This window comes from Diospyros lotus, chromosome 4 (genome assembly GCF_014633365.1).
Source record: "Diospyros lotus cultivar Yz01 chromosome 4, ASM1463336v1, whole genome shotgun sequence".
In the NCBI taxonomy this organism is placed as follows: domain Eukaryota; kingdom Viridiplantae; phylum Streptophyta; class Magnoliopsida; order Ericales; family Ebenaceae; genus Diospyros; species Diospyros lotus.
In genome coordinates, this window is record NC_068341.1 from 38,260,761 (window position 1) to 38,278,931 (window position 18,171).

The 18,171-nt window shown below is 38.0% G+C and overlaps 1 protein-coding gene across 1 annotated transcript in view; it reads right to left on the reverse strand.

Annotated features, from left to right (window-relative positions):
- Positions 1-18,171, reverse strand: part of LOC127800543 (probable phosphoinositide phosphatase SAC9) — a 68,916-nt gene that overhangs the window by 31,241 nt on the left and 19,504 nt on the right. The window contains exons 3-8 of the mRNA XM_052335213.1: positions 16,752-17,350; positions 15,926-16,058; positions 13,428-14,644; positions 11,643-11,750; positions 11,308-11,478; positions 1,583-1,825 (exon numbers count right to left, since the gene is read on the reverse strand). Coding sequence (XP_052191173.1) covers positions 1,583-1,825; positions 11,308-11,478; positions 11,643-11,750; positions 13,428-14,644; positions 15,926-16,058; positions 16,752-17,350 — 2,471 coding nt within the window. The remainder of the gene's footprint in view (positions 1-1,582; positions 1,826-11,307; positions 11,479-11,642; positions 11,751-13,427; positions 14,645-15,925; positions 16,059-16,751; positions 17,351-18,171) is intronic.

Here is an 18,171-nt window from a genome sequence, read left to right on the forward strand (position 1 = left end):
CTTCCTTCTTCAACTTTCTCACTCTAGCACTCTTTTTTATGGATATTTTCTCACTCTTATTTCAGTTGTCTCCTAAAATGAAGAAGGTTTGGCCTATTTATAGGCCATGAATGTAGCCTATTTCTCTGCTGAAGCAGCTGAGTGTGTGGCAACCTCGGTGGCTGCCACTTGGCTCTTGTTTAGTGGCATTTTCCTGCAGAGACAACCAGCTATCTGCTTCAACTGAACCAGCTGCCACCCTCTTGTCTTTCTTGTTGCCACCTAGCCAAGATGCAAGCCTTTCTTGTAGGAAGAAACCTCATCTATATGCTCCAGCAATTAAGCCACCTCAACATGTTTCTAAAACCTTCTACAGATTCCCAATAGCTGGAACTTCACTAATTATTGCTTAATTAACCATAATCCCTTAATTAATTCTTTAATCAAACTTCCTCACTTCTTAACCAAAATTACTAATTTCCGTATCATTGGAATCCTCTTCTTATGCCCAATAACATGTTAGAAATGCAGATATTTATCTCTTAATTTAGTCCCCAAAAACTGATGTTAAATTCAGCTACTTGAGGTTTTCCACCTGCTTGGCTGCCACCTTACATATTTTGTTACAACAACTGTCTAAGAATAGCTCCTCACCTTTTAAAGTGTTATGTAGGGACCCTTTTCCTATGTTTATTAATAAATTTATGGGGTGTCACAGATCTCCTCCTTGGATAGTTCAGAGACTTGCGCACTTAGAAGACATGTCAAGAATTTCGTTCGTTGCATGCTAAGGCACTAGAACTGCTAAGAGAAAGAAAAAAAGTGTACCTTTTTATTCATGTCTTGATGGTTGGAACATCTAAGCAAAAGTAACAAAAGAACATTCAACAATCTGAAGAACCTATATTTGACAGAAAAGTTAATTTTCCTTCCCTTTTGTACAGTCGGGTCTAAGATCGTAATGATCAACCTTCAGATTAATTCTTAGATCTCATAGAAAGTTGAAAGCAATGATGTATGGAGGAAATAATCTAAATCATTTCATTGTGTATACGGGCTGCACCACCTTGCTACCTTTAGAATGGATTCTTGTTATTTATCAGGGAAGGGAAAAAAAAAATTCATTTGGGTATACAAGATGGTCTTGCATCCTAAAAGGAGTTTTCCTCTTCGAACAGACTCTTCATGTACCCATTAAATCACTACCAAGCAAATAGAAATGCCAAACAAACAAAAGAAAATGAAAAAAAATAAAGAAGAGTATAAAGCACCATCCAAATTAGACCCTATCACAGGGATATCTGAAATATTTGTTCAAGTTCTTGCATAGACAAAGATCTCAAACGTCAATCTTCATTTCTGGCTCTTAAATCCCTATGTACTCTTCCAGCCAAAAGATTATTGATCTAATATTCATGGGTGCATTGACTTAATTACCAATTCTTCCAAATTGTAAATCTCTCCAAAGCAGAAATTACAATTCTTACAAACAACCTAGCAATCATCTCTAATAAGATCGAAAGAAACTCCGCAAAGTCAGCTAAAAAATTAGATCTAAACATAAAGATGAATAATGTAACATGCCTTAAAATTTTCTTCATACCTCACCAAGAGTTAATGGGGTTACTCCAGATACAGTAGGATAAAAGGTAAGAGCAACAAATCGGGAAAGAAAGTCCAACTCGCCCTCCAGTTCTTCATAATCATATAATAATGCACGAGTAGATGCATCCTGAGAATGAAGACGTGCACCAGCTCCAGTGACAGCCATGTCCTCTGCACTAACTGATCCTGGTAAAGGTATTAACATGTTTGTGCCATTTCCACATTTAGGTATAAATGCACCCTGCCAACAGAAATTGACTGCAATCATAAACTAGAAGAGTAAGGACACTGGAAAATACAAACGATGAATACACAGTTGCCTGTCATAAAAACGATCCTGCTTATAATCCAGTCAAGTAATCACATTTATTACAAGGATAATATGTATATAGTTTTCTACACCACTAACAAGAACCCACCCGGAATATTTGTAAAGAATATCTAAGAGCAAAATAAGTATACAGAACAAGTCACGTTCAATTACTAGGAGCAGTGAAGCACCAAATAGATGATAACCTCCTGAGCAAAGCCTCTGGTTGTGTTAACCACTTATCATATGTAGTACCAAATGGAAGACAAAACAAGGACTAATGCACCATGAACATGAATAAACATATTAGGAATTACCAACACAGCAATTGGCATGGAAAGATAATAACTGAAGGAGATAGATATAGATGGATAGACCCTTATATTTTGTGGGTGGGGAAAGGAGATCAGTTTAGAAATCATTCCATAACCAAGGGATTGGAAAATGGAAAAAGAATATATAACAGGAAATGAAACACAACAAGGGAACAGGGAAAAAAAAAAAAAAAGGAAGAAGAAAAAGCAAACAACTTTTAGCCACATGGTTAAGCATCAGTCAATATATATCACAAATAATACCTTGAAGCTTCAGAAATGTTGTCTCCAGTAAACCAGGTGTAATTCCGTCCCTGATTTTTTGCACTCCCACAAATTTAAATGAATACAACATATCAAGCCTATAACCCGCCATGTGGAATGGGCTATATAAATTCTAGCTTGCCAATCATTTCTATCTATGGCCTTATCTTTTGTAAGGTTCTTAACTCATATCATACCAAGTGTCCCCAGCCAAATTTTTCTTGGTTTCCCCTACCTCTTTGTGAGATACTTGTTCTATTTCATCCACTCCTTTCGTAGGAGCCACTATTGTCTTCTTCTCACATCAAAAAAACCATATAAATTGTGTCCCAAACATATAATCTTTAACAGGAGCCACACCAACATTGAAACAAATAACCACATTCCTAAATATTTGTCTTTTCTTCTATAGCCACACATTCATCTTAACATCCTCATCTTTGTTACATTCATATCTCCACATATTAGTGCTTTATAAGTTGGCTTTATGGCTATCTTATAAAACTTTAACTTTAACTAAATCTTACAATCACATAAAATGTCAGATGCACTTTTCCATTTTTACCTCCCTCGCCTTTGAGCGTATGTCATTTTTTTAAGGGACTTGTTAAAATGTAACCAATAATAACCCAAAAAATTAAAACAATTTGAGAAAACAATCAAACACCCCATTAGCTATTTGCCATAAAACCGAACATTAAAACAAAAAATGTCAAGTCTCATTAGCTATTCAACATAAAACCCTAAACCCTAAAGTGAGAAAGGAGAAAGGATAGAAAGAGATCCAATAGCAGAAAGGAGAAAGGTTTTAGTATGATTGTCATTGGAAAATTTGTTTTTTGTCAATATGAAAGCATAAAGAAGAAGATATTGAAGGCTTGCATGAAGAAAATGATGAGGAAGAAGACTTTGAACTTAGTCTTGATAAGGAGTGAGAAATAAGTGTAATTTTAACTTATAAAGATTTGAGACAATGATTCATGTTGATGTTTTGTTATGTTAGATAATTTAAATATTACTTTTGATTTGTTAATTTGCAAATTGTATGTCTACTTGCTTGTCATTTTATAATAATATAGTGTTGGTTAATTGTTATGTAAGATTTTATAAGTTTGCATTTGTTGAGAATCCGTATTATTGTACTAGCTTAGGTGCTGTATACAGTAGTTGTACCTAACTTAGCTGATTTGTACATGGCAATTACAGCAGGTTAGTATAAATACTTGTAACCTCTATCAGTAGATCTGAATTAGTTTTTCCCTCTAATTTCTCTTTCCTCTCTTCTTTTCTCTCAGTTCTGCATATAATTTCACAGCATTTACCCCTTTATAGTTATAGATACATATTGAACATAATGATGTATAAGTATTTTTATGCAGATTTTTAATAAATGTGTGTTTTGCATCCAAAAGGCTTGCACCTGCACCTCATGCCTAGGCTCCAAGCACCTATTGCACCTCAGTGCACCTTGAGCCTTTGACAATTATGAAGATGGGGAATTGGGGCATACCTAGGGGATGAGGACGAGGCACCGCATAAGTCCACCCCAAGGATTTAGGGTGGTTTTTGTTCCAAGCAAAAAGGTGGGAAAGAGAATATGTGAGGAGACTAGATAAAGTACATTTAATTAACAAAAGTCTCCTGTGCTTCGATAAATTCTGCCCATTCCAAGAAGCCATTACCAAATGACTCCCTAATCTCTCAATAGAACTAGTCCATTCAGTGTTGGCTTTAAAAGTTGCCCCACGTGGAAGAGAAAATACATAGTATAATGGGCCTAACCTATATCCTGGCAAAAGAATGAGAGTCAATTCTTTTGCCACCTCAAAACAAAGCAAGACACCGTGTAACTGTTCAACCTCCTCAAATAAGGCTAAGAAATAACATTGTTGGCAAAAGAATGTGAGTCATTTGTACACTAGGACTTACTCTATCACAAACCTCAACTTGCTAATCCAACAAAATATATCTGCCACATATAACAAAGACTAAGGGCCTCCATAAGGACAATGAACAAAAAAAAAAAAAAGGAAAAGAGAATCAGCCTTTGATGGAGATCTACAATTTTAATTATTCTAGAACTTTATAGATCAGTAGTATTAGTGTTTTATTTATTTAGGAAATGTTAAAGATTAGGAGTGTTACATTTTTGTTTCGTAGTTTGATTAGGATCCTAGTTTGGTAGGATTATGAGGGTATATAAATAACTCAATATGTAAAGATCTTATTCCATTTTACATGATTAATTTTTAGAATATTATAGCTTTAGTTGAATTAAGCTTCTATTTACTTAGGAAATGTTGAAGATTAGGAATGTGTGATATTTATTTTGTAGTTTGATTAGGATCCTAGTTTGGTAGGATTGTGGGTATATAAATAACTCACTATATAAACATCTTATTCAGTTTTATATGAATGATTAAATATCCAAAATATTGATTACTAATCTCCTCTCTTAGCTGGTTTTCTTCTTCTTCCTTCGCCACTTCTTCTTCTTTGGGTTTACACCACCCTTGCATCAACCCTCTAGAACTACAGAAGAAGCCTTTCGACACCCACTCACAAACACCAAGAACTTCACTAAAGAGAAAATGAATCAAAGATTGCCATTTTTGCCAATCTTCTTGCCCAATCCCAAACTCCCAATGAGGAATTACCAAAACACATCCTCAGCTTTGCCCTCTGTCAGATCTAACGGATCTGACTAGGGTTTTCTCAAGAATTCCGCAAGGAATTCTGGAGATGTGGTAGAAGTTCGACCGTAGGGAGAGAGAGAAATACAGAACGAGAGAAAGAGAGGGAAAATTAAGAGGGAAAATCGAGATTCAATTCATTCATATCCTCTTGGGTGAGATCAGTCTCTATTTGTACTGATTTCCCACAGCAAGTTGAAGTCTCCCGCCAAGCGCAACTTGCACAACTTGCCTCCGTGCCACTTGCAATCATGTGTGGCATGAGAGTTAGTTATTCTGTTACCCGATTACATTTATTATATAGGCGGTACATGACAATACCCACCCCTTGAGGAATTTCTTGTCCTCAAGAAATACAAAGTAAACTTGCTACCCTAGGAAATTGCTTGAGTAAGTCCGGGAGGTACTCCCACGTGTTGTCAGCCATGGGTAGATGATTCCATTTGACCAGTACTTGAATTAAGGGCGCCCCTTGCCGGTAGATGACCCATCTGTCGAGGATAGCTTTTGGCTCAGCTGTAGGTTCTGGGTTCTTGGATCCAGCTGGTAGCTCAAGGCTCGCTGGTTGGCCCTCCATGTATTTCTTGAGTAAAGACACGTGAAATACTAGATGGATATGGGAGTTGTCTGGTAGTTGCAGTTTGTAGGCTACCTTGCCCACCTTCGCTAAAATGGGAAAAGGGCCGCAGTACCTCGGGCTGAACTTGGTTATGGGTTTGTCGGTGATGGCCTTTAGCTGAGGGCTTCTGAGCTTCACCTTGTCATCTACTGAAAATTCCCTTTCGCTTCTTCCTTTGTCTGCTTGTTGTTTCATTCTATTTTGTGCCATAGCCAGGTCTCTTCTTAGTTGTTGCAGTAACTCTTGTCTCTGCTGAAGGTGGTCATCCACTGCTACAACATTAGTTAGCTCAGGTGGGGTCGGAAGTAGGGGAGGTTTGTACCCAAAGAGAGCTTCAAATGGTAACAGTTTGATGGAACTGTGGTGACTAGAATTGTACCACCACTGGGCTAGAGCTAACCACTTATACCATTTCTTAGGCTGTTAAAAACACAAACATTGTAGGTAATTTTCCAGGCACTGATTAACCCTCTCAATCTGCCCATCCGTTTGAGGGTGATAGGCGGATGACACGTTCAATCGGATTCCCATTGATTTCATCAACGTTTGCCAAAAAAGGCTGGTAAAGACTTTGTCCCGATCAGATATGATGGTGCGAGGAACCCCATGTAGCTTAATGACCTGTTCAAGGAACACTCGTGTAACTTCCTGAGTGGTGTAAGGGTGTGATAGACCGATAAAGTGTGTAAATTTCGTAAATCGATCAACCACCACCAATATACAATCTCTACTCTCTGATCTAGGAAGACCTTCAATAAAATCCATAGAAACACTCTCCCAAGCTTGCTCCGGAATGCTTAAAGGTTGCAGTAACCCTGGTGTGGCCACGGTTTCATACTTGCACCGTTTGCAAGTGTCACAAGTCATTACAAACTAAGTTACTGTCTCTTTTAATTTAGGTCAAAAGAATAGTTGTTTTACCTTGAGGTAAGTATTCTAAATTCCTGAATGTCCTCCCAAGGGGGACCCATGTAAGGCCTGAAGAATCTTGTCTTTCACCTAGTGACAGTCTCCAACTACTATCCTCCCATTATACCGAAGCACTCCATTCTGTAGCGTGTATCCTGTTCTACAGTTAGGATCTAAGATCAATTGCTCTAGGATCCTTTTGATGTGATCGTTTGCATCATAGCTGTTGGCCACTTCTTGGTACCACCCTGGTACTACCGTTGTGATGGCTGCTACCTTTCCTTGCTCCTGACATCTTGAAAGAGCATCTGCCACCACATTATCTTTACCCTTCTTATATTGTATAATGTAATCAAGACCCATTATCTTTGCCATACCTTTCTTTTGTAGCTGTGTGTGGAGTTTCTGTTGCAGCAGGTACTTCAAACTCTGGTGGTCAGTCTTGATCACAAATTGTCTCCCCTCTAGATAATGCCTCCACTTCTCCACTGCCATTAAGACGGCCACAAATTCCTTCTCGTAAATACTCAAGCCCACGTGTCTTTGGGCTAGTGCTTGGCTGAGAAATGCTATGGGTCTGCCTTCCTGTATCAATACCGCACCTATACCATTATCACATGCATCGGTCTCAACCACAAAGGTCTTGCTGAAGTCCAGTAATCCCAATACCGGTGCCTCGCTCATGGCTTGTTTCAACTGTTTAAAAGTTGTCTCCGCTTCAAGCCCCCATCTAAACCCTTCCTTTTTAAGCAGTTGCGTTAGGGGTCGACTTATCATCACATATCCCTTCACAAACCTCTTGTAGTACCCAGTCAGACCTAGGAATCCTCTTAATGCTTTGAGAGTGGTCGGTCTGGGCCATGCTTGCATAGCTGCCACCTTTTGCGGATCAGTGCTAACCCCTTTTCCTGATATGATATAACCCAAGTATTCAACTTGTCCTTGTGCAAATGAACACTTTGACTTCTTAAGATACAATTGGTTGAATCTAAGGATCTCAAAAGTAGCCTTGAGATGTGTAAGGTGTTGGTCAAAAGAATGGCTATACACGAGTATGTCGTCAAAGAATACGAGAATAAAACTCCTTAGGTGTGGTTCGAATATCTGGTTCATTAAGGATTGGAAAGTGGCTGGAGCATTAGTGAGACCAAAAGGCATTACTAAGAATTCGTAATGGCCTTGGTGGGTTCGAAAAGCTATCTTATGAATATCTTGAGGGTTCATCCTAATCTGGTGGTAGCCTGCCCTCAAATATAATTTAGAAAAAAGGGTGGCACTCCTTAATTCATCTAGGAGATCTTCAATGAGGGGAATGGGAAATTTATCTTTGACAGTTAGGGCATTCAATTGTTGGTAATCTACACAAAAACGCCACGTTCCGTCCTTTTTTTAACTAATAGAACCGGGGATGCAAACGGGCTATGGCTGGGTTGAATGAGAGAATGGTGCAGCATTTCTTTAACCATTTTCTCTATTTCTGTTTTCTGTGGTGGGGGGTAACGATAGGCTCGGGTGTTGCAAGGTTCTGTTTGAGGTTTCAAGATGATGGAGTGGTTGTGGGTTCGAGGTGGAGGTAAGGTCTTAGGCTCTTTAAAAACGATCCTCATATTCAATCAAAAGTAAATCAAGTAAGTCAAGTTGGTTTACCTCCCATGCCTGTTGGGCTGGACTACTGACCACCAGCCTGAGTTCTCCTGCGTTTCCTGGTTCCTCCTCTTCCTCTTCAAGTGCTTGAATGGAAAAGAGTTGAGCCACACTGCTCATTTTTTGCTTCAGTATCCTCTGCAGCCGTTTTCCTGTAATCATTTTACACATTCCCACTTCTTTGCTCCCTACTATAGTCATTCTTCTTCCCTCCTTCTCAAACGTCACCTCCATCCTATTAAAATCAAAGCATATGGGGCTCACATGCTTCATCCAATCTACCCCTAAGACCACATCACAGCCCCCCAATTTGAGCAATCTAAGATCAGTTTTGAAATTTTCTCCTTGCATGGCCCAACAAAATCCAGCACATGCAGATTTACTCACCGCCTTACTTCCATTTGCTATCGTCACTGTGAGAGGTTGCGTACTAATGAGAGGGCATTTCTATTTTTTTGCAATTTCCTCATCCAGGAAACTGTGGGTACTCCCACTATCTATGAGAATCATCAACTTGTATTCCCCCACTCTTCCTTCCACCTTAATGATTTTGTTGTTAGCCAATCCCCGCAATGCGTGTAATGAAATTTCTCCATTATCTTCCTCTCCTTCATCATGTATTTCCGTTACATCCTCTTCTTCCAAACTATCCTCTTCGCCTTCTAGCAAGAGTAGCTGCTTCTTGCACTGATGCCTCGAAAAATACCTATCTCCACATTTGAAGTAGAGGTTAGCTTGTCTTCTCTGTTCCATTAATCTATCTCCTTGTACTTTAGGACCCATCGATGGCAATCCCTTCATCTCCTGCATGCCCCTAAAATTATCTCTTCCTTGATTCCTTCCCACGGGGGTCAACACATTGTGAGTTCCTCCCCTATTCAGCAACCTCTGCTTTTTTCATAAGCGCTTCCACTGTCAACTCATGCAACCTGGCACTATCTGTGGCATGTTTTAGGGTCTTTGGTTACAAGACTTTCACCATAGGTCTCAATTCCTCACTCAATCCACTTATAAAGCTCGAGACAAAATATCCTTCTGTGAGATAAGGATTGTGGTTGAGCATCAATGCTTTTAACTCTTCAAACCTTCTTTGATACTCCGCCACCGAACCTCCTCGCTGAATCTATTGAATTCTTCTACTACATCAGTTATTCCCCTTTCTCCGAACCTCTCACATAATTCCTCCGCGAACTCTACCCAATGGCACTCCTCTTTCACCTTGGCCCATCCCTGATACCAATCATCCCCTGCATCGTTGAGATAGGCTGCAGCTAGAGTCACCCGTTGCTGCTCCGACACGCCATACCATTCAAAGGCTCTTTCACACCTCCTCAGCCACCATCTAGGGGTGTTTCCGTCAAACATGGGAATATCCAATTTAGGCATAGGAAATCCCGGATGACCTTGGATCCCAACTACTCCTTGTCTTCGTTCGACTACATTTTCTCCTGTTTCCAGTTGATCCTCCTCCATCTCGGAAGTTCCCGGCCTCCTTCAATTCGCCCCATGATTGGGAAGAATCGGTTCTTCTCTGTCTCGAGGAGGAAAATCAGGCGATAGACTTACCTGGTGTTGTCGGGTGAACATCACCATAAACCCTTGCAATTGCTCTCTGATCTGTGCTCCCACTTCTTCACGGATTTGACTAACTGCTCCATCTAGTTTGCGATCAATGGATATGATCGCTTCATGGTTGCGATTGGATCCAAGCTCCAACTAATCCACCCTCGCTGTCAGATCCAACACCGTGGAGCCAAACTGCTGCAGCTGCATCTCCATGTTCTTCATCTTGGTACCCTCCGCCATCTTTCCAAATTCACCGTAATCGGAACTGGCCCTGGATGGGCTCTGATACCAATTTGTCAGATCTAACGAATCTAACCAAGGTTTTCTCAAGAATTCCGCAAGGAATTCTGGAGATGTGGTAGAAGTTCGACCGTAGGGAGAGAGAGAAATACAGAACGAGAGAAAGAGAGGGAAAATCGAGATTCAATTCATTCATATCCTCTTGAGTGAGATCACTCTCTATTTGTACTGATTTCCCACAGCAAGTTGAAGTCTCCCGCCAAGCGCAACTTGCCTCCGCACCACTTGCAATCATGTGTGGCATGAGAGTTAGTTATTCTATTACCCGATTACATTTATTATATAGGCAGGTACATGACACCCTCTAGAAGTATAGAAGAAACATTACCTCACCAACACCGAGAACTTCACTAAAGAGACACAAAATGAATCCGAGATCACCGTTTTTGCCCAAAAATCAGCCTCTCAATCACTAAAGGAGATCCCAACACACATTGTCACAAGCCTTCTCCACATCAAGCTTATAGATGAGGTTCCAAAGCATTAGACTTAAGCCGAGAATCCAAAAATTTGTTATCAAAAAACACAACATCAACAATTTGGAAACTCCATAGAGGCATTATGGGATCAGACAACCCAGAACCTTCTTAGTTCTAGAAAGACTCAGTTCTGATCGAATTTTGTACACACTTCCTAAGACACTGATAAGACTTAAGTCTTTCAAATCCTTGGCTCCCCCCCGACTCCCCTTAAAGATCAAAGAAAAGAACAAAGCATAAAAGCTCTTTTAAAAGCAGCTAGAATAACAAATTTCTTCAATTGCACTCCAACAATGCTGAAAAAGGGCATGAGTGCCAAGCACTTTGTCTGCCCTCATACTATTCAACAGTTCTATATTCACTCAATCAAGAGGGAGTTAAACTACACACCTGGGGAGGGTGTGTATAATTTTCCTTATAATTGTAAATTCCAGCCTTGGCCCAGAAAAGAAGAAGAAAAGAATTCCCATTTCCAGGGCACAACTGCACACTATAGTCAGAAAATAAAGCAAACTTCCTTTTTAAGACTTGAATATGTAAGATCGCCACCTCCTTTTAGCACAGGAAATATAATGCTAGCAAGTATGGATCCAAAATTTCAACTAATAGATGAAATTAGCCACACCTCAAGGACAAGTTTAAGCCCATCCAAGTAGCGTCCCGTCCTGACATCAACTGTTGATGGAAAAGTTGAATCATCTGCACCATGTGAAATAGTGAGAAGAAGTTGACAGGCATGACAAGGCTCCCTGAGATAGATAAACATTTCAATAACATCTGCACCCTGTGGGCACACCTGTAGAATGGACCATCATGTAAGTTCTGATCGACATATTTCAGTACAAATAACAAACAAAGGAAATATATAAGTAGAAGAATATATTTCTATCATAATAGATATAAGACTAGTAATTAGTTATAATATGATCTCCTTGATGACAGAAAGAAATTTTGCAGTACCCAGATTAGGTCTTTCTTCTTGAAACTGAGAAGACTCGCTCCATCGTCAGAAGCTTGAAATATGTTGGGAACAGGCTTAAGCAGGCAAGCAGATTCCCGGGACGGCACCTGTAATGATCAACATGAATATTAAACAATAGTTTGTTGTAACATTGTAAATCTAAAATCAAGACGACATGTCATTTGAATTAATATTTTCCACAACAACGTCATACCTTAAAAGTAATTAAATGAAGTACAAAGACAAAGTGGAAGAAGATTAAAAAACAGCACAAGGAGCAAGAATGACCAGCTTTATATATTTACTAGCAGTTCAGCATATTGTTCAAATATGTACCCAAAAGAGTATTGTATAGCCAACTAATAAAAGGGCATCACCAATGCACAAGGCTCTCCACTTTGCGAGGGTTGAAGGAACGTCATCTTCGTACACAACCTAAACCTTGTTTTGCAAAGAGGCTGTTTTCATAACTCAAACATTTGACCTTCAAGCCACAAAACAGCAACTTAACATCACAACCAAAGCTAGCCCTCTTAAATAGCCAACTAAACAAAAATAAAAAATTGTATTGTTAATCATGAATCCTAGATTTTTGCGTAAGCAACAATACATAAGTTTTCTCTCTTCGTCTTTTATTGACATATGGACAAATAGCATTTTAGTTCAAAATGACAAGAAATTGATGTGTAAAATACTCTCATTTTGGTTTAGGAAAAGTCAATTTATAATGAATAGCTACTAATACATTCTAGAAATCCTATACAGAATTTAAATATTTTTTTATGATTATTCTAATTTATAATTTCTCAAACAAAGAAAGAAGGAAAATAGGGACAAAAGAATCCCAAATTGGAATTTTTATTCTCAGATATACCTTATTTGAGTTAGTTTTTATAGATAATAGCGTAATTTTCTTTTATTATTTTTATCCATTATTGGCAATTTCAACTATAAATGTTTCTATAACATTTTTGTATTATACCATACAACAGTATTCATGCAATTATATATTTTAAATATAAAAGTATAATTATACTATTTCATATTTACAATGGTTTACATTGTAATATAGATTGTATTTTAATTCATAAGTGAAATCTGAAATTTAAATTTTAAATAAGTGCAGCAGCTTATCATTAAAAGAATTCTAAACAAAAGCAAATACCTGAGGAGCAATATCTTAAAATAGGTGAATGAAACTGTATTAGTAGTCCTATTTCCAAAATTTAAGTTGGAAGGATAGGCTATAAATGTTACTAAACATGTATCATGCAATGTGCCCATAGTTTAAGATGGTAGAATGCAAAGTTAGACAATAATAAGAAGTTTACTTCTCATGATCAATAATTTTAGACTCTTTTATATTTAATGTCAAATACAAAAGTTGGTTGAACAGGCAATTCTATGATCTTACAAAAGAACAAAATAATATTTTTTACTGACATAATAATGATGAGACTGACATAAATCATGTCATAGAATAGATTGATATTTGAGGAAAACATACATGATAGGAAGAGAAAAAGAGAATAAAAAAACCAAGCTACAACGGTAATTTTGAGATATAAACAATGAAAGATGACACAGAATTAGGAATATAAATTATTGTTAAAACAACAACATTAACAACAAAAAACTTCTGATGAAAGATCAAATGATGAAGTAATTCATTTCAGTCTAAGTACTATATGCAAGAAGCAGAATAAAATGCAGAGCACAACAAGACGCATCAAACAAGAAATAATCCATTTAGCTAATTTGAGAAAATCCACAGGATAACATACATGTAAAGGTTGAATTGGAACTGATGGAAGATGCTTGAAAAGCCTCAACCCAAGAAACATCTCTAACTGCTTTTGGCGAGAGCTATCTACAACTGCATTTTTGTATCTCCTCTGCAGAGTGATTTTCATATTCTGTGCAGCAGAAAACTGTTTAAATTTGCCAGCTTCCTCGTTAAAAATACTTAGAATTTGGCTGTGCATAGCTTTAGAACCAGTGTACAATGTCGCATGAATATCACCAGCAAGAAGGAAAAGATCAGCCAGCTGAGATACTGGCGACAAAATCGTTGACCTCTTGAACTCTTCAAATGTCATATCAAACCTCTTCCATGGCTTGTCTGGACATGGATGATTCCAGGTTGTTGTCCTAGTATTGTGATCAATATAATATGTTTTCCCTGTTACAGCATCAGATCTTTTTTCCCAGCCTGGTGGTAGTGGGGCAGTATATCCACAATAATTATTAGTAGACTGATAACCAAATGCGAAATCACTATCAAGTGATATCCCTACCCGTCTACATTGCTCAACAAAAACTTGTAGAGAACCAAAGTAGCTAGCAGCATTGGTTCTATCCAAAGAATCCGCACAATTGAAACGTATAACTCCATTTTGATGTGTTCTCAAGCAGAATGCACCTTCAATATCACCATTAAAGATTATTTCACCACTGCAGTCCTTAATTCGCTGACGTGAAGGCAAATAATCACCCTCACAAATGCCTATAGATATTGTGGGTGCCTTCAGTAGTTTCCATAATCCTTCAATTGTTAGTTGCTCACCTTTCAATTTTACACTGGCATGCCAATCATAGTTTATCAAATGAACTCGAGTATTAGGAAGTTTTCCAGTTGATCTAATATGGCTGATGGATTTCTCAAAGTGTTGAACTAGAATGGATTCCGATTTTCCTTCTACATTTCTAAGTAAGTTGATGCACACAATTGGAAGCAGAGAATTTTTCTTCTGATTAACACCAACAGCTACATCTAGGTTCTGTGCACTGTACCTCTTACTTAACCTCTGATAGTATTCTGCGCTTCCTTTATAAGGATCACAATCTGAAACATATATCTCTGCTTCTGCTGCAGTGATCTTTAATTCTGCACCCCACCAGATTGGGATGGTGCCTCGCCGCCAGATATAAGTATTGAAAGGAACACTTTGACCAGCCTTTTTTGGAATCCATACAAGTTGCTCACACTCAACTTCATTGCCTGTCAAATACAATCTTCAGAAGCTCCAACAGATTGATTTAATAAAATAATGAACAAACAAAATATTGATATCAAGAAAAGGGTGTCCCATTGCACGAGACTCTCCACTTTGCAAGGATCAGGACAGGGTTGTTTCTGTATGCTGCCTTACTAGCTACTAAGGATCGATAGCAAGAGAAAAGCCCAAAAAAAAACAAAAAAATCAACGGCAAAAGATGTGGGACACATGTGGTCATTTTTACTTTTCTTTTTTTTTTTTCCCGTCTGCCCCGGGGGGAGGGGGGGTTGCTGTGCAGTATATGTTCTCGAGAATGTGAAAATGTTAAAAATCTGGAGAATAGAATATACAATATAATAATGATATACTACTATAACAAAACTATATGGCTCAATCATTAACCTCAAAATTATAGCAGAAAAAATGACTAGAAAGTAGAGAGGTACTTTCATGGAAAACGCTAATCTTGTTTGCAAATACATCCTAATGGATTGCAATTACTCATGACCTTAACCAGATTAAAGCTGGAATGCTTTTTCCACTGTAAATATCTGAAGTGGGATTAATGAAGATTGAGATGAATAGAAAATGTAATTTATAGATGACATGGAGTGGAGGTGGCCATTGGAATAAATATATTCTTTATCTCCAATAAAGCAAAGTGGAGATAATCACTAGACCAGTACTAGGTTTCTTAGTTTCCTGCAATGGCATGATTAAATTACACAACATAGATGGGCTACTAAGATTTATCTGAAGCATATGTGAGAGTGATTGGGAGAGAAAACTTGAGAGATTAGCCTCTCAATTCTATTATTTATACGCTAATTACAATCAATGATGGAGCTAATCATGGAGATAATTACAGCCTAGCTAATTACCCTAATTATCATCTAATCATCAGTTGATTATATACACATTCCATACATGGAAGAGAATAAATCTCATAAATCTCACAGCACATATTTAAAACAAGAAAAGTCCAACAGAAAGACAGCATAACCTAAAAGATAGAGCATGTAGAAAAGAAAACATGCTGAAAGTTGATGGCCCATATGTGCAGGTATTTGTTATGCTAGCATTTAAACCTACTGCCAATGCACACCAGATGGCTTTTGCCAGGGAAATTTGGGTCAGTGGACAAAGTTTTCCATTGAAGGACGTGAGAGAAATTTAATTTTGAGGGTACTTTTGATTCTTTTACCAGCCAAGGCTGCCTCGACAATAGGACAAACCTAAGATAACAGGACCTTTGACAATGTTAAATAATTCAACTACATTACCTGTGCTAAAACATGAATTCAAGCCCCTTGCCAAGTATCGAGTACCAGGATGAAGCCTGCTCCTACGAGCAATAAGAGCAACTATTCCTTCTTGCTGTCCTAAGCTTCCAAAGCCCCGACATTCTGCGAAACCCTATGATAGTTATCAAGCAAGTGGACATTATGACATGTTGATTTATATTTTAATAACAGAATATGAGGTGGCATTTTCAACACAGGGATGGCGGTCATCCAACAGTGAAACTTTCATTATTTGACAAGCATCTAACTGCAAAACTAAAAAACAACAAATGTTATATAAGGCAATTTTTAGAAATTTAGATAGGATAACAGGGTGCAAATGAAAAAAAAAACAACCATGGATGAGTAACTCCTCTCTCAGGAAATTATACATCAAGATATGTTTTGAGCATAAAAATGCAAATTAATGCTGTACAAAAATGCAAATTAATGCAGTAAAAAAACGCAAATTAATGATTGAAAACAATGATCATTGCAAGGTAATAATCAACACACACAGTGACTGCAACAGATCATTTATAGAGAAACCATGGGGCCAATTCTCAAGATGCATTAATACAGTATTTTTTATATTACTGTAGCCCCCAGGGCATAGGTCAACTGGCGGACAAGTGATACGCTAGGGTTAGTACTAGTAGGTCACGAGTTTGATACTCGGCCTAAGCAAGGGCCAAAGGCCCGCCTGCGATTTACCTCCTCTGCCGAAATCGAGGGCATGAGCAGTAGGAGACCGCGCAAGGGCGGTAATCCCAAGATGCATTAATACAGTAAAAGAATAACTTAAGATAAGAAGTAAAACCAAAACCTGCAGAAGAATGACACACTGCTGTGGCAGACCAATATTTTTGAAAGGCATTGAAAACCACCCATTCCAAACAAACTCAAGGTCAGGCTGATGCAAAGGCATACGGCTTGGAAAAGGCCTAGTAATGTCCCTGATTTCACAAAAGTAGTGCTTTCCATCAATATCAAGCTCTGTCAATTCTTGAACATTCTTCATTTCAGCTTTGCCCTGGGGTTGAGGATTCTGAAGTGGAATTTTGATCCATTGCGTCTCAGTCACAGTGTATACAGTCCCTCCACCAGGCAAATTTGGAATGTTAGGAGTCACCCTTGTAGCAATAAGAAGTAACCCAAAACTGCCCAGGGCTGCATATCCCAATATTGCCCTGGCATAAGTTACACTCTTGCAAAGCCACTTTGATCCATTGGTGACATAATCTAAAGCTTCATTTTGGGAGCTAAAGACATCATAACCCAGTGTCCCACGATAGCAAAGTGCTCCAGTTGTTGGGTCAACATAAATCACCTGAGTGTCACTTCTAGAAGACAAGCTGGAAACAATATAAGTTTCGCCAGAATCCAGTGTAACCACAACAACAGATGTGTCCCGGAATTGATTGGCTGCAACAAAACATCAAACACCAACATGAAAAGAAAATAGCAAGCATAACATATGCATATCATAAGTGCTCTAAAGTTGATGCCACAACAAAGTCTAACTCAGGAAATCACATCTTAATTCACTTGTGACAAAAAACAAAGATGTTTCACAAGTAAAGAAGCTGTGAGAAAGAAGAGTATAAGTTGAAAGATACGGGAGAGGCTGTAACTTTGTGAAGATCAAAGAAAACCCAACTAAAAAGAAAGGAATAGCTACATGATGAAGAGTACACAAAAATAGGAACCAGATGATGTTGTTTTGGTCTCATTGCTAATTGCATACAAAGGTTTGCATACAAAGGTAATTGAAGACAGTAGGGGGCTGTTTAGTTGTAGAAATGATTTCCAGGTTTCTATCTCCAATTTTCTATAAAATCTCTGGTTTTCATTTTCTAGAACACATTCAAATGTTAAAAATACAGAAACTAATTTCCAATCTAGGAAATTAGAACATATGTTCAGAAAAAGAAAGATGTTTTAATTTTTTTTATGTAACTTGTGTTACAGAATGAGATGAAGATGATTTGTGGAAATTTTTAGGAAAACCACGTTTTCCAAAACTCCAAACTAATAAGGAAAACTTAGAAAACTCATCTTAGTAGTTCTCCAAGATTAGTTCAATTTTGGAAAACCGGATGTTTTCCAAATCTCCATTTTCCATTTGGAAATTTTTTGCATTTGAACAAGTTTTCTAATTTTCCTTTTTCTCTGAAGTAATTTTCAGGAAAACTGGGGCAGTTTTCCACAACTAAATAGCCCCTAGTGTTCCAGAATGGAGCAGA